The sequence below is a fragment of the Takifugu flavidus genome, chromosome 13 (assembly GCF_003711565.1).
Source record: "Takifugu flavidus isolate HTHZ2018 chromosome 13, ASM371156v2, whole genome shotgun sequence".
Lineage (NCBI taxonomy): Eukaryota > Metazoa > Chordata > Actinopteri > Tetraodontiformes > Tetraodontidae > Takifugu > Takifugu flavidus.
In genome coordinates this window covers 292,474-308,739 of record NC_079532.1, presented here as the reverse complement: position 1 = coordinate 308,739, position 16,266 = coordinate 292,474, and the positions used below count along the sequence as shown (strand labels likewise).

General features: G+C 44.1%; 2 protein-coding genes and 1 long non-coding RNA gene across 6 annotated transcripts in view; 2 read left to right on the top strand and 1 right to left on the bottom strand.

Moving 5' to 3' along the window:
- The first annotated feature begins 121 nt into the window (after window positions 1-121).
- On the top strand, window positions 122-675 carry LOC130535796 (uncharacterized). Its single transcript, XR_008953206.1, has 2 exons — window positions 122-601; window positions 637-675. It is a non-coding gene; the product is annotated as an uncharacterized LOC130535796 (long non-coding RNA).
- LOC130535774 (voltage-dependent calcium channel subunit alpha-2/delta-4-like) overlaps window positions 603-16,266 on the bottom strand; it is a 41,939-nt gene continuing 26,275 nt past the window's right edge. For 2 of the 4 annotated variants that reach the window (XM_057051048.1, XM_057051049.1), the window contains 24 exons: window positions 16,111-16,185; window positions 15,876-15,962; window positions 15,693-15,764; window positions 15,467-15,528; window positions 15,145-15,212; window positions 15,019-15,064; window positions 14,820-14,917; window positions 14,511-14,601; window positions 13,313-13,405; window positions 13,122-13,243; window positions 12,985-13,053; window positions 8,706-8,767; window positions 8,193-8,207; window positions 3,848-3,892; window positions 3,714-3,776; window positions 3,391-3,461; window positions 3,239-3,314; window positions 3,122-3,174; window positions 2,898-2,950; window positions 2,564-2,584; window positions 2,254-2,371; window positions 2,035-2,160; window positions 1,859-1,931; window positions 603-900 (listed from right to left, as the gene is read on the bottom strand). In XM_057051048.1, coding sequence (XP_056907028.1) covers window positions 805-900; window positions 1,859-1,931; window positions 2,035-2,160; window positions 2,254-2,371; window positions 2,564-2,584; window positions 2,898-2,950; window positions 3,122-3,174; window positions 3,239-3,314; window positions 3,391-3,461; window positions 3,714-3,776; window positions 3,848-3,892; window positions 8,193-8,207; window positions 8,706-8,767; window positions 12,985-13,053; window positions 13,122-13,243; window positions 13,313-13,405; window positions 14,511-14,601; window positions 14,820-14,917; window positions 15,019-15,064; window positions 15,145-15,212; window positions 15,467-15,528; window positions 15,693-15,764; window positions 15,876-15,962; window positions 16,111-16,185 — 1,755 coding nt within the window. In that variant the 3' untranslated portion in view covers window positions 603-804. Of the gene's footprint in view, window positions 901-1,858; window positions 1,932-2,034; window positions 2,161-2,253; window positions 2,372-2,563; window positions 2,585-2,897; window positions 2,951-3,121; window positions 3,175-3,238; window positions 3,315-3,390; window positions 3,462-3,684; window positions 3,777-3,847; window positions 3,893-8,192; window positions 8,208-8,705; window positions 8,831-12,984; window positions 13,054-13,121; window positions 13,244-13,312; window positions 13,406-14,510; window positions 14,602-14,819; window positions 14,918-15,018; window positions 15,065-15,144; window positions 15,213-15,466; window positions 15,529-15,692; window positions 15,765-15,875; window positions 15,963-16,110; window positions 16,186-16,266 lie in introns of those variants that run through there. The other 2 variants (XR_008953198.1, XR_008953199.1) reach the window with 2 other exon arrangements.
- On the top strand, window positions 9,123-13,317 carry LOC130535782 (leucine-rich repeat and transmembrane domain-containing protein 2-like). The gene is made up of 4 exons (XM_057051066.1): window positions 9,123-9,302; window positions 10,504-10,601; window positions 10,704-11,360; window positions 11,502-13,317. Exons 2-4 carry the CDS (start codon window positions 10,556-10,558, stop codon window positions 11,984-11,986), a joined length of 1,188 nt encoding a protein of 395 aa, XP_056907046.1. The 5' UTR covers window positions 9,123-9,302; window positions 10,504-10,555; the 3' UTR covers window positions 11,987-13,317.

Genomic DNA, 16,266 nt, shown 5'->3' with positions numbered 1-16,266 from the left:
AGTGTTTCTTTACCGCCACCTGTTGTGGCCGTTGTATATCTCAAATAAATCCACATGAAATTTGCCTTTTGCATCTCTGTCCTGCTGGCCTAAAAAAACTCGCAAACAACAATCCGTGCTGGCTGTTGAAGTTAGCAGCTGGTAATTGGTTTTAGCAACTGGATTATGTTGATCAATCAAATGTCTCTCTTGGAATCTTCATAAATCTTTTCTTCATGTATCCGTGAGCTACACTGCTGCAACTTGGTTCTGGAGCCCAACTGAACCAAACCTGCCCACCATCAAGTCCTGTAACGCAAACCCAAACACTCCCATTGAGCCTCTCCAGCATCATCCTGAGTGTCACTCCCTGTTCTTGTACGAACAAAATTGAACAAGAAAATTTCACAGAAAAATTCATAAAGTCCCCATCCTAAACCTTAATTTGGATCTGCTTCCAACATGAGACACACAAATGATCAGATGACAGATTTTCATACAACAGCCATATTTATCAATAAAATCATAGGCCTCAATAAAATGGTCACTCAAGAGTCCAGACAGTTAAATAAACCAAGTAGCAAATATTCTCTCTGATTTTAATAAACAATGGCAGAAAAAGGTCACAATTAAAAATGAGAATTTATTTTCACACAGTTTACCTGGACAAATAAAGGTTAAAGAAATAAACACTGACTTTATGTTTCCAGTCCTGAATCTGAAGAAAAATACTCAGATCCAGAGTTCATGGCAACATTTATTTCTCAGCAGTGTTGGGTCAGTGCTCCTGCGAGGATGGTTTCGCTGCTGACATCATCACAGCATCTAACCGTGCAGCAGCCATGACGTCAGCAGCGAGGAGGCGAAGAGGAAGAGTGACGCACAGATGGATGACGCGCCGCCACAGTCCTTCGCATTTTCCTGTCACAGATTTGACAATCTGGTGATACTGTTGCAGAACTGCAGTTAAACTTTCATCAGACGAGTCATGAGGTCATTCTCATTGGGAGCACGAGGTTTCATCAGCTTTACTTGTTTACAGGTTTAAAAATGAGAAACATCTAAACTGCTCACAGACAAAGCAGCATTTTAATGCCAGCAAGACAAAAATGTCAAGTAAATGTTAGTAAAGTCATATCTTGGATTTCTGCCGATCAGATTGGCTCTAATGTCCCAATTCACGGATCAATGACCTCATCTTCCTTTTTACGCTTATCTGGTTCATTTTCTCCGAAGAAGTTTCACTGCACGAACATGTTTGTTTGCTAGTAATGATATTGCTAGCTAACGATTCAAATTTCAAAATACAAACAACACAAAAGTGTAAAAACCCACAGTTGAATCAAAGCTAACCAGGTTGGTTTTGTTGTGCTTTCAAAAAAAATGGACACGTCACGTAGGTTAAACAATCGTGGGGTTAATGTCCTGGTGGGGCTGCATGTAGGTGACACTGGTCTACGATTTAAGCGTTAAACTGCATATTTTTGCTACAATCTCACCTGTTGCCAGGAAAACTGCGCCTCACTTTTGGATGTGTATATATCGGTGTTTCTTTTATCCTCCTGACTGTATGCCATTTTGTTGCTTTGAGCAACATTTATTTTCAAATTTTTATTGACAAAAAGTATTTTTCTCTTCAGGTGCTGGACTTCATACAGCACAACATATAGAATAGTTACGTACCAAAGTGTTCAGGCAGCAACTAAACATTTGGAAACGCACCAGAGATGGCTGGAGTGATACACCGGTTCATCAGATGGACATGAGCATTACAGTTCTGCTACCATCCGGTACATGATTAAAACTGGTACAACTAATGCTGACATGACAATAACTCTATATAGTGCATATTATGTGTGTATGTGTGACAGGATCTCACCTTTGGATGGTAGGAGTGACATGACCCTGGACGACGCCGGACCTTCTGTGACTTCATCCTGTTGCACTTGACTGTGGCATTATGTTCAATGTTGCTAAGGAAAATACAGCATTCCTGATTCTCAGTGTCAATGAAGGCAGTTGTCTCAGGACAGACACCAGGATACGCTCAGCGAGATAAGGATATATTTGATCTCTTTAGGCATCAGTAGGATGGGGCCATACTGGCGAGAACAGTCGCAGTCAGCCTGAGTCACCACCAGAACCAGATTACTGTCGGGGATCTGCTGCACCACAAACATCCTGAAAGACAGTTAGAGTCCGTGGAACCATTGAGGAGGCTGGACTGGTGAACGCACCCATATATGTATATGTGTGTGTGTTTGTGTGTCCCACTTCTGACAACGTCCACACTTGATCAGGCTGTTGGCTTCTCTCACAGATGCCTCATACGTGAAGCCAGGATAGGTGGTGTCACATGGTATCATGGCTTCCATTTTCTTCTGCTTATGGCCTGACACGCACGCACGCACACACACACGCACGCCCGCCCGCCCGCCCGCCCGCCCGCACGCACGCACGCACGCACGCACGCACGCACGCACGCACGCACGCACGCACACACACACACAAAAAGAATTGTGATGTAATGATGACATTCGCAGAGATGTGCACACACACAAAGACATACACACACTTTACTCACTGGTGTGATAACCAGCCTTTCCTGAAGGGATTGAGGCGAAACACCAGATGATGTCATTTGGTTGATGTGATGGTAAAGATGAGGATGATGATGTCAATAGGGTGATGATCGGGAGTGAATAGGAGACACATCAGTGATGAAGATGAAGGTAATAAACAATTGCCGATTACTCTGGATTCATCTGCTCTGACTGATTTTACGGTGGAAGACCTGATCATTATTAACAAAGAAGCATGTTCTTGTGTTAAAATGTAATTGTGAAAATTAATGAACTTCATTAATTGAAAACAACAAAATCAACTTCTGTCTAACTGTTTTCTGACTGGTTTCCTACCTTCCACAAAGAACTCATGCCAGAGTCCACACAGGTTCAAATCCATCAGAAACCTGACAGAAGACAGCAATACGGTAACTGATGGGCTGATTAGCTGATTAGGGCTAATTAAAATGACAAAGGCTTAGTTCGTTTCTTTGGGTCCTCAGGGTCACATTTGGAACAATCATTATTGACACATATGTCTGTTTTATATATAACATGTTTACAATATGAAAACTCACATGAGCATGTTGGAGAAGAACCATCGTATCAGCACTACAACACCAAAGAAGGGCTGTACGAGGAAAAACGGTTAAACACGGAAAAGCAACCATGACGGAAGTGTGTATAGAACTGACGTTTGGCAGAGATCGGGCAGCGTTGGCGTGATGATGACTGTTCTTACACATGGCCTGGTAGTCAAACAACGAAACCCTGTGAACACAAATCATCAGGATGAATCAAAGCATTGGGATGCCTTGGACCATTGAGCTCAATTGGCATCACTCACTTCCTGTACATGCCCATCTTGATGAGCGACGCCATGACTGATCCATCCACCTCGCCAAAGAAACGTCCCACCTGGAAACAAATGAGCAGAACCAAACCTACAATGACTATTGACAGACTCAGAAACTACAGTCTAAAGCAACCTGAAGGCAAATTCTCTGTAAACACCCAAACGTTCCAGAAGAGACACAAAACCCAACCCCCAGGGTCCGAACCCCGACCCAGGGTCCAAAACCTGAGCCAGTTGTCTGGGATTGGCACTTGGCTATCACATCATTTACCCTCCTGAACTCACCTAAGGAACAGGTGGGGCGGGTGTCTTACCTCACTCCGATCTTTAGACAACACAATGAAGCCGTTGTTGTCAATCAGAAAGCAGCTGAGATCCTGAACAGGAAACAGGAAGTATTTGGTTTGTATAGATGGGGGTGGTAATGACAGGAAGTTCAGGTACTCACAGCACTCTCACAGCTCAGAGGACACACCCCCTCCACATTTGAACACTGACAAAGACAAAAACAGAGAGATGGCTCAGAGGTCGGCTCCACATCTCCATATGATACTGAACATGTGCAAAAATTCTGAATTCAACTCAAAACCACAAATAAAGAAATAATGTCACTAAAACGTTTTGCTAATTGCTAGACTGCCTCCACATGATTCTGCAGGTTTTCTCCATTGTGATGTTTTCTTCTGTTACAATTCAGACTGTCTCTACACAAACCCAGAGTCTGACTGCCACAGAGCAGAAAAAAATGCCTCTAACAGGAAGAAACCTTGAGAAGGACCAGGCCCATAAGGAGGAACCTTGCCGCTGATAGGGAGAAGGAGTAGGAGGAGGAGAGCTCTGGCAGGAGGTAATGTATTGCGTCACTTCCTGTCTTCTCAATCGTTCGTTGGTTGCACTGTGCGTTGTATTCACTTTACTTAAAATTGAACACTTGGTGTGTTGTATTCACTTTACTTAAAATTGAACACTTGGGACATTCTAGTCACCTGATAACAGTGAGAAGCATAGAAGCCAATCTAAAGCTCCTGGCGAGTAGTAAACGTAAATTTGGTAAAGTTATTATTCACGTCAGAGCAAACGACACCCGGTTTCGTCAGTCGGAGGTCACCAAAATTAACATAGAGTCGGTGTGCAGCTACGCAAAAACGATGTCGGACTCCGTAGCATTCTCTGGTCCCCTCCCCAATCTGGCCAGCGATGAAATGTTTAGTCGCATGTCGTCGCTTCGTCGCTGGCTGTCACGGTGGTGCCCCGAAAACCAGGTGGCCTTTGTAGACAATTGGAGCACTTTTTGAGGAAAACCTGGTCTGATCAGGAGAGACGGTGTCCATCCCACACGGGATGGTGCCTCTCTCATTTCTAGTAACTTGGCTAATTTTATTAGACCCAAAGTGACCTGACAATCCAGGGTCCGGACCAGGATGCAGAGTTGTAGTAGAACCCTCATCTACCAACAATAACTTATTTTAATAATTTATTTTGTCTTACTGAGATCTGGCTTCAGGAGGAGGAGTATGTCAGCTTAAATGAATCTACTCCTCCTACCCATCTTAATTATCATATTCCTCGTGTTACTGGTCAAGGAGGGGGAGTGGCAGCAATCTATCACTCCAAGTTATTAATTAATCCTAGACCAAAACATGGCTCCAGTTCATTTGAAAGCCTGACTCTTGGCATCACCCATTTGAACTGGAAGACAGAAAAGCCACTTTTGTTTGTAGTTGTATATTGGCCCCCTGCTGGACCACATTCAGAGTTCCTTTCTGAGTTCTCTGATTTCTTATCTGACTTGGTCCTTAGAACAGACAAAGTCATTATCATTGGAGACTTTAATATCCATGTAGATGTTGTAAATGACAGCTTTAGAAATGGCTTCATTTCATTACTTGAGTCAGTTTGTTTTCTCCAGCAGATAAACCAACCAACTCATAGCTTCAACCACACCTTAGATCTAGTTCTGACTTATGGCGTTGAGGTAGAACATGTGTCAGTGTTCCCTCGGAACCCACACCTGTCAGATCATTCATTGATCACTTTTACATTTATGATTAAGGATTCTTCTATCCCCAGAACACACTCTTACTATAGCAGATGTCTTTCAGATAATGCTGTAGCTAAGTTTAAGGAAGCAATCCCTGCATTGATCCCAGGACCACTGTGTGTTTCCCCAGGGATCAATCATTATAATCTTAGCCCTGCTGACGTTGACTCTATTGCTGAAGGTGCAGCAACCTCACTGAGAATCACGCTTGATTCTGTTGCCCCCGTGAAAAAGAAAATAGTAAATCAGAGGAGTTGTGCCCCCTGGTATAATTCACATATCAGGACCCTCAAGCAGAAAGTGCGCAGACTAGAAAGGAAGTGGCATTCTTGTAAAATAGACAGCTATCATGTAGCCTGGAAAGACTATTAGTTTACAAAAAGGCCCTTCGTAAGGCTAGAACAGCTTATTTTTCTTCTTTAATTGAGGAAAATAAGAACAACCCCAGGTTTCTTTTCAGCACTGTGGCCAAATTAACCAAGAGTCACAGTGTTTTAGATCCACGTATCCCTTCTTCCCTGAGTGGTGAAGTCTTCATGAGCTTCTTCACTGATAAAGTTCTAGCCATCAGAGAAAAAGCTAACCAGGCCATCCCTACAACTGGACCATCACCAGATGTGCTGACTGTGGGAACATACAGGTTCTTCAACAAGCCCTTAAACTCCTTCAGCCCTATATATTTTTCTGAGGCGTCATCGCTAATTCAGAAATCCAAGACCACCACGTGTCTTTTAGATCCCATCCCAACACACCTGTTGAAGGATGTTTTACCAGTGATAGGCAGTTCTATCCTGGACCAGATCAATGGTTCTTTAGTGACAGGTTATGTACCCTGCTCCTACAAGGTGGCAGTGATTAAGCCGTTGCTTAAAAAAACATCACTAGATCCTGATGTATTAGCAAATTATAGGCCAATATCCAACCTTCCTTTTATCTCTAAAGAACTTGAGAAGGTGGTGGTGATTCAGTTACTGGAGCACCTGCAGAGGAACAGCTTGTTTGAGATGTTTCAGTCAGGCTTTAGATCTCATCACAGCACAGAAACAGCACTTCTTAAAGTTACTAATGATCTTCTCATAGCTTCAGATCATGGACTAGTTTCTATGCTGGTTCTGCTGGATCTCAGTGCTGCTTTTGATACAGTTGATCACAGCATCCTGTTACATAGACTGGAACATATGATTGGGATTAAAGGGACAGCACTAGACTGGTTTAGATCATATTTATCTGATAGATACCAGTTTGCTCATGTCCATGGTGTTCCCTCTTCATACAGTAGGGTTAGCCATGGAGTTCCCAAGGTTCTGTACTTGGACCAATCCTCTTCACCTTGTATATGCTTCCCTTAGGGAACATTATTCGGCAGCATGGTATAAATTTTCATTGTTATGCCAATGACACTCAGCTTTATTTATCCATGAAACCAGAGGAGACAGAGAAGTTAGTGAAGCTTCAGACCTGTCTTAAAGACATAAAGTCCTGGATGTCTTCAAATTTCCTCCTCCTTAACTCAGGAAAAACTGAGGTCATGGTGTTTGGTCCTGAACCTCTCAGGGATAGATTAGATCACATGATCACTCTAGATGGTATCTCATTAACATCTAGTCTCTCTGTGAGGAATCTTGGAGTAACTTTTGACCAAAATCTCTCCTTCAACTATTGACTTGAGGTATTGACAAAAGAGATCACATAACTCCTGTAATGGCGTCTCTTCATTGGCTGCCCGTTAAATTTAGAATAATTTTTAAAACCCTTCTTTTGACCTACAAGGTCCTCAGAGGCCTAGCTCCATCCTACCTGGAGGAGCTAGTGACACCTTACCAGCCCAATAGACGGCTCCGCTCTCAGAATGCTGGTCTACTTGTGGTTCCCAGAGTTTCTAGGAGTAGAATGGGGGGCCGAGCATTTAGCTACCAGGCCCCCCTGCTATGGAACCAGCTCCCTGTCCAGGTACGGGAGGCTGACTCCATCTCTACTTTTAAGATCAGACTTAAAACCTACCTCTTTGAAAAAGCTTATTGTTACTAATTCTGCAGTTCCAGTTACTAGCATAGACAGACAAACTATCATACTTAGGGGGTCGCCTAATCATTAGGTTTACTATCTTAGCTGTGCTGTTACAGGCCAAGGCTGCCAGGGTCCAGAAACATGATCACCTGTATTCACTTACAGGTACAGGAGCTGTGTGATGACCTCCGGCTCTGCACACCCACTCGGCCGGCGTATAGTGTATTTTTGTATGTGTTTCTGTGCTCTGTGCCTCTCCTCTCCTCTCCTCTCCTCTCCTCTCTCTCCTCTCCTCTCCTCTCCTCTCCTCTCCTCTCCTCTCCTCTCCTCGCCTTAAAACAATTTGGATTGTAAAAGACGCTATATAAATAAAGATTGATTTGAGATTGATTTGAGGAGAGAAAGACAAAAACCATAGGAAGGGGACAGTGACCTCTGACCCCTCTGACCTGCGTGGTTTGTGTTTAACATATTATAACTCAGGTATCTGCCTGGATATTGTGTGTTTCTGTCCTTCACCATGTCTCCTCCTGCTCATTTTTCCATCTATCCATCAGCAGGTGTTCCCCTTGTACAACCCTGGTCCTTCTCAAGATATTCCTGTGAAAGGCAGTGTTTTCTGCCACCATAGCACTGTCACACCTGCTGTATATCTCAAGTCCAGGTGTGTTATCTACATGATGTTCATCTTTACACATGAAATGAAAAGGTGAAGCTCAGGAAGGAAAAAGAAGTGTTTACTTACGTCGGTGTTGCTGGGCTGGAAGAAAGGATTGAGACGATATAGAATATTTCATGTAGAAAAGAGAAGAATAGATGCACAATGATAAGTTGCATCACCTCAGGGAAGAAGTGAAATCAAAAATAAAACACTTAATAATAATAATACTAATTATATTATTATGTGTGATAGAAGAGGATTAAACCTCAGCAGTTTATATAATAAAGCAGATTATCACCAGTCTCACTTCAGATTAATAATCTAATCTAAACCGTAAACATCTGGGCTTCTAAGGTCATATTTGTGTGTGTGTGTGTGTGTGTGTGTGTGTGTGTGTGTGGTGTGTGTGTGTGTGTGTGTGTGTGTTTGTGTGTGGTTTATTTCTAAAGAATTGTAATGAGGTTACAGATGAAACCTGTGATGACATCGTCTGAACCTTGAAGGATATAGAAATTCTGTTTGTTCAGTCTGTAATCATTTCTGGGTTGTCATTCACAATTTATTCAAATGGCATTGCAGCAGGTGAGTGTGGGTCACCTGTTTGGTGATGGCCCAGAACCTCTTCTCCAGGCAGTCCAGGGACATCTGCAGGCCAATGGCTGTGAACAGACAACACACATCAGCATTGAGCTGTGTAGAGGGGATGTGAAGTCTTTCTGTGTCTTTGGCCGACAGAAGGAGGACAGGAGGATGATGTGAGGACAAGAGGAAGACAAGAAGAGGAAGTTAGAAGATGGGAGGACAACAGGAAGTTCAGCAGAAAAATCAAACATATTTCTGTTCGGAAGTCAGAACATTTTAATGTAAATAAAGTTTTATAATGTAGCATGTCCACAGCTGTTTACAGTCAGCAACACACTCTCACATGCACACACACATAGCAGCATGTGACTTCACCCTGTCGCTCTCGCTCTCGCTTGCTCTCTTTCTCTGTCTTTCTAACTGACAGAGGCTTGCTTATCCTCAGTTAGTGTGTGTGTTGGACAGAGCTCCGAGAAGGGGCTCAGCAAGCAGAGATAAAGAGGAGGAGGACAGGCAACATTGCTGTAGAGTTGCTGGTTCCACAGAGGAGCCCTGATCCAGGACCAGCTTCCAGCCTCTGAAGATGTTTCCAGTCCACAGATCCAGATAAAGGTGAAGAAGAGTTTTCTGTGTGTGAAGGTTGAAACAGAAGATGGTGAGCAGTATTGTGTGCGTGCGTGTGTGTTTGTGTGTGTATTAAGGGCTCTCTCTTTCGTCCTGCCTGTCAGTTCAGGTAACATTCCAGATCTCTTCTTTTCTGACAAATGTTTTTTTATGTGATGGAGGAGTGGAACTGTTTCATTGTGTGTTGATCTTCACCGATGTTGTTTGGCTGGTTTGGAACAAGAGGGAATCTACTCTTGACCATATGTTCTCTTGGACCCAGCTGGACAGGGAGGATTACTCCTCCCCATAACTCCTCAGTTTAACTGACACCATCAAGACCCATGAACAGCTGTCCGCCCTTGCTCAGGGATTAAAAGAGCAGCTTTAATCCACATCATGCTTCAGCAGGCATCAGATTAATCTTTTATCATCTTATTTTGATGAGGGAAAAAAAACGAGATGATTCTCAGTCTGGACTGACTGAGGCAGGTGTTTTAAATTAAAGTGTTAAAAGGCATCAAGTTTCTCGTACTGATATCCACGTCCGGTGATGGATCACCAGGACTTGACAGAGACCCCTCCGTGTGGGCTCCTCAGGTCTGGCTCTTCCGATGTAGCTTCACTCAAGTCTTGATACAAACTTTGATTCTTGGTCTGCAGGGTTTTAGGAGAACTCTAGGTTTCCTGTTAATCCTTTCACGTGTTCACAGTGACAAACCTGATTCCATTTGTTGTTTATGACCATCACGCAGAGGTCAGAGGTAATCTATTCCTTCTCCTGTATGGTCTGAAAATAACTGGATCATCCTTCATGTGGCTGAAAGCTGCCAGCATCTCCACATCAGCCATTCTGCGTGTCAGGATGATGATCCACACAACAAAGCATGAAGCAGAAATAGAGCAGTCAATCTAAAAGCTCACCGCGGATTATCGCAAACTGTGGCGCCGCCATCTGACTCTTGTTATCAACTACAAAGTGAATAAGCTGAATCTCTGAAATCAGCCAGGACAAGGACAGAAGAGCTGATGGCACCTGGACCAGGTCCAGAAAAAGTGCACACTACATAGTTCTTTTCTGATATAAAATAATCCTCAGGTGCTGAAATATCAATATAGATTAAAACTGAAGAAATACCAGTGATAACTGGGAATACCGTTAAAAAAAAAAAAAAATTCTTGAGAATTGTCAACTGTTCCTGCTTATCAGGGTGATCTCAGGGTGATCAGAGAGAAATCTGCAGCAGGAACCAGGGAGCACCATGAGGAACCACAATCAGACGGGCCACTCTTCCCTGGATGGTGTGGGTGAGTTACAGCAACAGTGACAAAAGAAAGAAACAAGCCTTTTTTCAACTCTTTCACGTCTAAGAACATTTGGTACTTTAAATCAGGTTGTCTTTTGTGCAGCTCTGTTCAGCATGGGCCTGGTTTTACTGGAAGTGCTCGGTTCAGTCTACAGTTGTCCCAGGGTCTGTATCTGCTATGCTAACACCACTGACTGCACTGCTGTTGGACTCCTTACACTGACCCCGATCCTAGCATTGTTTGACCAGAACTCTCTGATCCTGCTCTTGTCCCACAACAACCTGTCCTCTTTGGCCATGTTCAATTTTAGCCACCTGGAGCTTTTAGATCTCTCTCAGAACCATTTTTCCACCTTGCAGCCTGGTGTTTTCTCAGGTATGACCAGCCTATGCTGGCTCAACCTCTCTGCTAACAATCTAGGGATGCAGCCAGTGACCTCTGATACCAACAGCAGCATGCAGGTTCGTCAGGCCATGAATGGAAACCAAGGCCTGACTAAGGATGTTTTCAAAGGACTCTGGCAGCTACAAGGGCTTGACCTGTCCTGCAACAGCCTCCTGTGGTTGCCCAAAGGCCTGCTGGATGCAGTACCCAGACTCACCTGGCTGTCCCTTGCCAGCAACAGAATGGCAACTCTTGACAGAGTGACCTTTGAGCCCCTGGTTGGGCTGAGACAGCTGCAGGTAGAGGGAAATCCATGGGAGTGTGACTGCAGGCTGAGAGACTTTAAGCACTGGATGGAGTGGTTGGTTCACAGAGGTAAGCAGAGGTGTTGCCTGTCTTCTTCCACTCTGTCAAGTATGGAAGTTATGACTTGAAATGACAAAAAATAACCTGCCCTGTTGAGACAGGCAGTTTTTTCTGTTCCTTTTCTTTATCCAATTGCTGTCTGTTTTACAGATGGACATGTAGATGCCATGCGGTGCAGCCTCCCTGGAGATCTGGAGGGCAGGGACATCCGCAGTGTGCCCACAGAAATGTTCAGCATGTGTTCAGAGAAAGTGGACAATGAGGGCACATCAGGCCATGGTAATCGACCTTCCCGGCCACTCGGCCGGGTCAGCAGCAACGAAGAGTGCATCCACCAGCGTTACCGACCTGTCAGAATGCGACGAGCACATGGCACTCAGATAGTTGCAGGGGTGATCTGTGGCACTGTGTGTGTCCTGATGGTGGTGGCAGCCATCTACGGCTGTGTGCATGCCTCCATAATGGCGCGCTACCAGAGGGAGATGAAGATACGTGGTCCATCCCTGATGGCTGAGTCTGGAACTAAGACAGACTTGGAGGACAGACACATGCTGGCCTCAGACTCCCCAGACGGTACACCACCTGAAGGCACTAGCGGCAGCATTGTGCATGGCTATTGCATCAGTAGCTTCTGATCAATCTTTGGTGAGTGAGGAGATGGAAATATTGCAGGTGTAAACCTCAGAAGACCCGATGACAACATCCAGCATCTGGTAGAACTCCCACCAAGCTGGTCAAAACTGGAGAAGCCTCTCAGATGAGAGGCGAGTTTCCTTCAACAGTCCGGCTGATAAACCTTCATGGATTACTATGACCTCGATGAACACTTGTAGCAACTGGAACCATGGACTCGTCACCTGTTCAGAACGTGTTAACTTGTGTTCTATAAGCTGTCTGTCGCTCAACAACAAGCTTGATTGAATGGGTGACTCTTTCTCCTGACATTTCAGCTTTGGAAGTTTGAGAAAAACACCCATTTGATCCTCAGTGGTTGGACTGTTCCTGAAATAAAACCCCAGGACATCTGCTGCTGTTGCTAAGGAAACTTTGCACAAGTCTGCATCGCCTCCTACAGGACAAATCATGAAGTTGATGTTGTTGTTCATCCTAACATGGCTGAGGGTCCATATTTTAGCCAAATAATTATTGACTTACTTTTACATGTCGTTCATATAAACACCTGAAACCTGAAATTCAAACTGAATGTTAGTTGGATAAGAGAAAAATATGTCTCTCCAGATTTCTTCAGGTCTTCTTGAAAAGGGCATATACAGTAAGAAGGGACGAACCTTCATTTGAGGTTGTGTCTTCATGTTGATTCACACACAAACACACTGGTCCTCCAGGGACTCGTTTTTGGGATGGCTCAAACATCAAGCATTCATACGTTCCGAATAACCAGTCCGTCATGATCACATCTTTACCTTCATAATAATTAGTATCATCAAGATGATTGTCAATAATGTTATCGTCACAGTCTTACAACTGTTTGATCAGATTTTCTTCTAAGCTATATTTTAAACTGTAAAACATGATGGAAATGGCTCCTTCCACTCACAACAACAAATGAGTGGCTGCTGTCTGTCACACAGATTTGAATGTTGTCGGATTCTGAATTAAGGCTACGACTCACCTCCAGCCATAGCGGTTCTGCCTTTTGACGTCACCGTCACCGACGTTGTGGCCACGATGTACCTCATTTCTGCAGAGAAGATCAGATTAATGCAGCCCCTGATGTTAAACATTCAGAGCTCTTCTGAGGTTACTGACCTTTCTCAATGACAGGGAAGTAGATGAAGCTTCCTTGTGGGTTTTCAACTGCCAGACGGTACCAGAGTGGGAAGTGATCAATGGTGAACAGGTTGTCTTTGTCAGCCGGAGTCAGAAAATTTCTGCAGGGTCAAAGTTCAGCATTGGGACAGACTTTGCATTTTTCTTTGGATCAACTTAAAAACTCTTACTTTGCCACTCTGGTCTCCACTCCTGTGTATCTAATGACCCTTAACAGGCCAGAACGAGTTCCGAGAAATGCTGTCTCCACACCTGGCTCTACCCTAAACACCAACACACACAGATGGACCCAGAAAAACATACAGATGATTGTATTCCTTTGTGAGGACATTCATAGGACATTCAAGTCTTCCCCTGGCTCTTTACCTGGACCCTAACCACCACAACTAAGCCCCTGACCCTGACCTGATCAAAACCTGAACCCTCAAACAAATCTTCAGAAATGTTAACAAATGTTCACACTTTGCAGGTTAAATATGTTTTGGTTCTCAATACATACCATGTACAAGACCAAACAAATAAAAACACATTCAAATAGATAGAGTAGATCAGTGATGATGTCATGAACACGTTTTCTTGTGCAATTTTCTCTGCTTCTCCCCCCCCCTCCTCTCTCTATATATATCCATCTACAGGTATAGTCGCTTTCATAGCTGTACGCTCACCTGCTGACCTCGGACCCCGCTGACCCACTCAACTCTTATACCAGCAGTTTCTTACAATTAATGTACCTGCAATCTATACCTATTCTCTTCTCTACCTGTCCTCCCCCCTTCTCCTCCCTCTTTACCCAGCCGGCCATCAGTAGGAGGGTTCCCCTACTGTTCCTGCTTTTTCCTTGCCATTGTTGCTTATTTGGGGTCAGGCCCTGGGATCCTGTAAAGCGCCTATAGACAATTTTAATAGTAACAAATGCTATATAAATAAAGATTGATTGATTGACATACAAGCACACACACACACACACACACACACACACACACATTGAAACACCCACATGCAAACACACACACAAACCCACACACAAACCCACACACAAAACATGCATACACACATGCACACATACTAACACACACACAAACAGATGAGTTGGTGACTCATTCAGGGGTGTACCCTTCCGTGTTTTCTTGACCTCTTTATCCCATTTGGGGTCATGGGGAGGTGCTGGAGTCCATCCCAGCTGCATACAGGCTAAAGGTCCACCCTGGAGGATTCGTCAGCGCAGTCTGAACAACTTTTTTCTGCACTGGGCTTGAACCATGCACCCTCCGAGTCTCAGCCCCATATCGACTAATGTAATTTTACTCTCTCTATTTGCCTGAGGTTTTTCTTTAATAAGTTAAAAATGTGTAAAAAAAGAAATGACACCTGTCGCTGAGCATCAAGGTGTTCCAGTAGGCCTCCAGTGGAGCCGTGACCACGGCGTCAAACAGCAACTGCTGCAGTAATGCCTCATCGCCTAGGCAACAGAAAGGTGACGTCAAAAGATGCAAATATTCAGTGGGTGTTTAAAATCTCCTGATTCCACCAGATCTACATTGTACCGCTAATATCACAACATTTTGCCTTCATTCTGGACATTTTGGGAGGTGCCTTTTTTTTTTTTCAAATTGGAAAAATATCAACATATTTTCAATCAAAAATGAAGTGTCACTGTCATTGACACATTTATCGTACACTCCAGGTCAGGTTCCTTTCCCTGTAGGTAGCGGATGGCGGCTTGAAGCTGAGAGTATTTGCGGTGACTCGGGTCAATGTCTGTTTCACAGTAAGTCCTGAAAAAATGACAATTAGCATCTGGTCGAAAGAGACACCCGCAGACCGACAGACACATTTGTGGTTTTGGATTCGGGTCACATTAAACTGGTCAACTTACCACTCGGAGGCAATACTGAGGTCTGGGGAGGTGAGATCGTGCAGACCTGCAGACAACAAACGTTTACCATCAAGACTCCACAGTTTATGAAACACCTGTGCAGCAGAGCATTGTTGGAAGCCATACCTTCCTCCACAGATACATTTCCCATGAAAACGAGCTTCCCATGACCCTTTGTGAGCACCATCCCAAAGCTGCCAGGAAACACAGAAGAAATGTGTCTGAGTGCTGACAAATGCTTCCCCCTTTTGGTCACTTGTTAATATGACAAATAACTCAGTCTATCTAGCTAAAATGGACTGGTTATACTGAGACAGAGAGGGCACATGATTGGTTATACTGGGACAGAGAGGGTAAATGGCTGGTTATGCTGCGACAGAGAGGGTAAATGACTGGTTATAATGGGACAGAGAGGATAAATGGCTGGTTATGCTATGGTTTGACTGACCTGAAAGGTGTGTCATCAATGTTAGTATAGAAATATTCATTGATTAGGAACAAAGGTCGTTTCTGTTAGAAAAAGAATGAAAAGAGTTTTCAGTTCAGTCTGGTTCTTATACTGGTGTAACAATCAAGGAGAATAGTACTGAGGTTTAAACTGAGGAAGTTAAATGGCATCATTTCTTGTGAGGTGATGCACATTAAGCAACATTGCAATATAAACATGGACTCACTGCTTTGTCCACTGAGGCTCTGACACTCAGACTGAGGCTGCCGGTTTGTCCTTTAACCATTGCTGTTCTCAGCTGACATGAGGAAAGCACACGGACCATAAGAATAGCTCTGTGTGTGTGTGTGTGTGTGTTGTGTGTGTGTGTGTGTGTGTGTGTGTGTGTGTGTGTCTATGACTGTGTTACCGTGTCCTCTGTATCCTCCCACTCCACCTCTGTTAGATCCACGCTGTTGTAGTTGGGTTTTGCCTTCAGTCTCTTTCCATCTTTATACTGTCAAACAGGAGACATATACTGTTAGTGTCCGTGTTTGTGTGTGTGTGTGTGGTGTGTGTGTGTGTGTGGGGGGGGAAGGGGGGGTACGTAGTTGTGTGTATGCTTGTGTGGGTGAGAGAGAGCGACGGAGAGAATGAGGAGTCACCAGAGGTCGTAGGTCAGGGTGAGCCAGGATATAGCCGTTGTTAGTGATGAGGAAGGCGTATCCATGAGGACCCAGCTGAGGAGGAAGACAATGAAACACTGACTTCCATCTGGTTTGGAGGATGAAAATCTACAGACTTCTGGAAAGAAGGTAGAG

Bases quoted from the DNA above. Each gene is read 5' to 3' on its own strand.
- LOC130535782 (XM_057051066.1), top strand. From the start codon at position 10,556: ATGAGGAACCACAATCAGACGGGCCACTCTTCCCTGGATGGTGTGG. The intron at 10,602-10,703 runs GTGAGTTACAGC...TCTTTTGTGCAG, and splicing joins CTCTTCCCTGGATGGTGTGG to CTCTGTTCAGCATGGGCCTG. The intron at 11,361-11,501 runs GTAAGCAGAGGT...TCTGTTTTACAG, and splicing joins GGAGTGGTTGGTTCACAGAG to ATGGACATGTAGATGCCATG.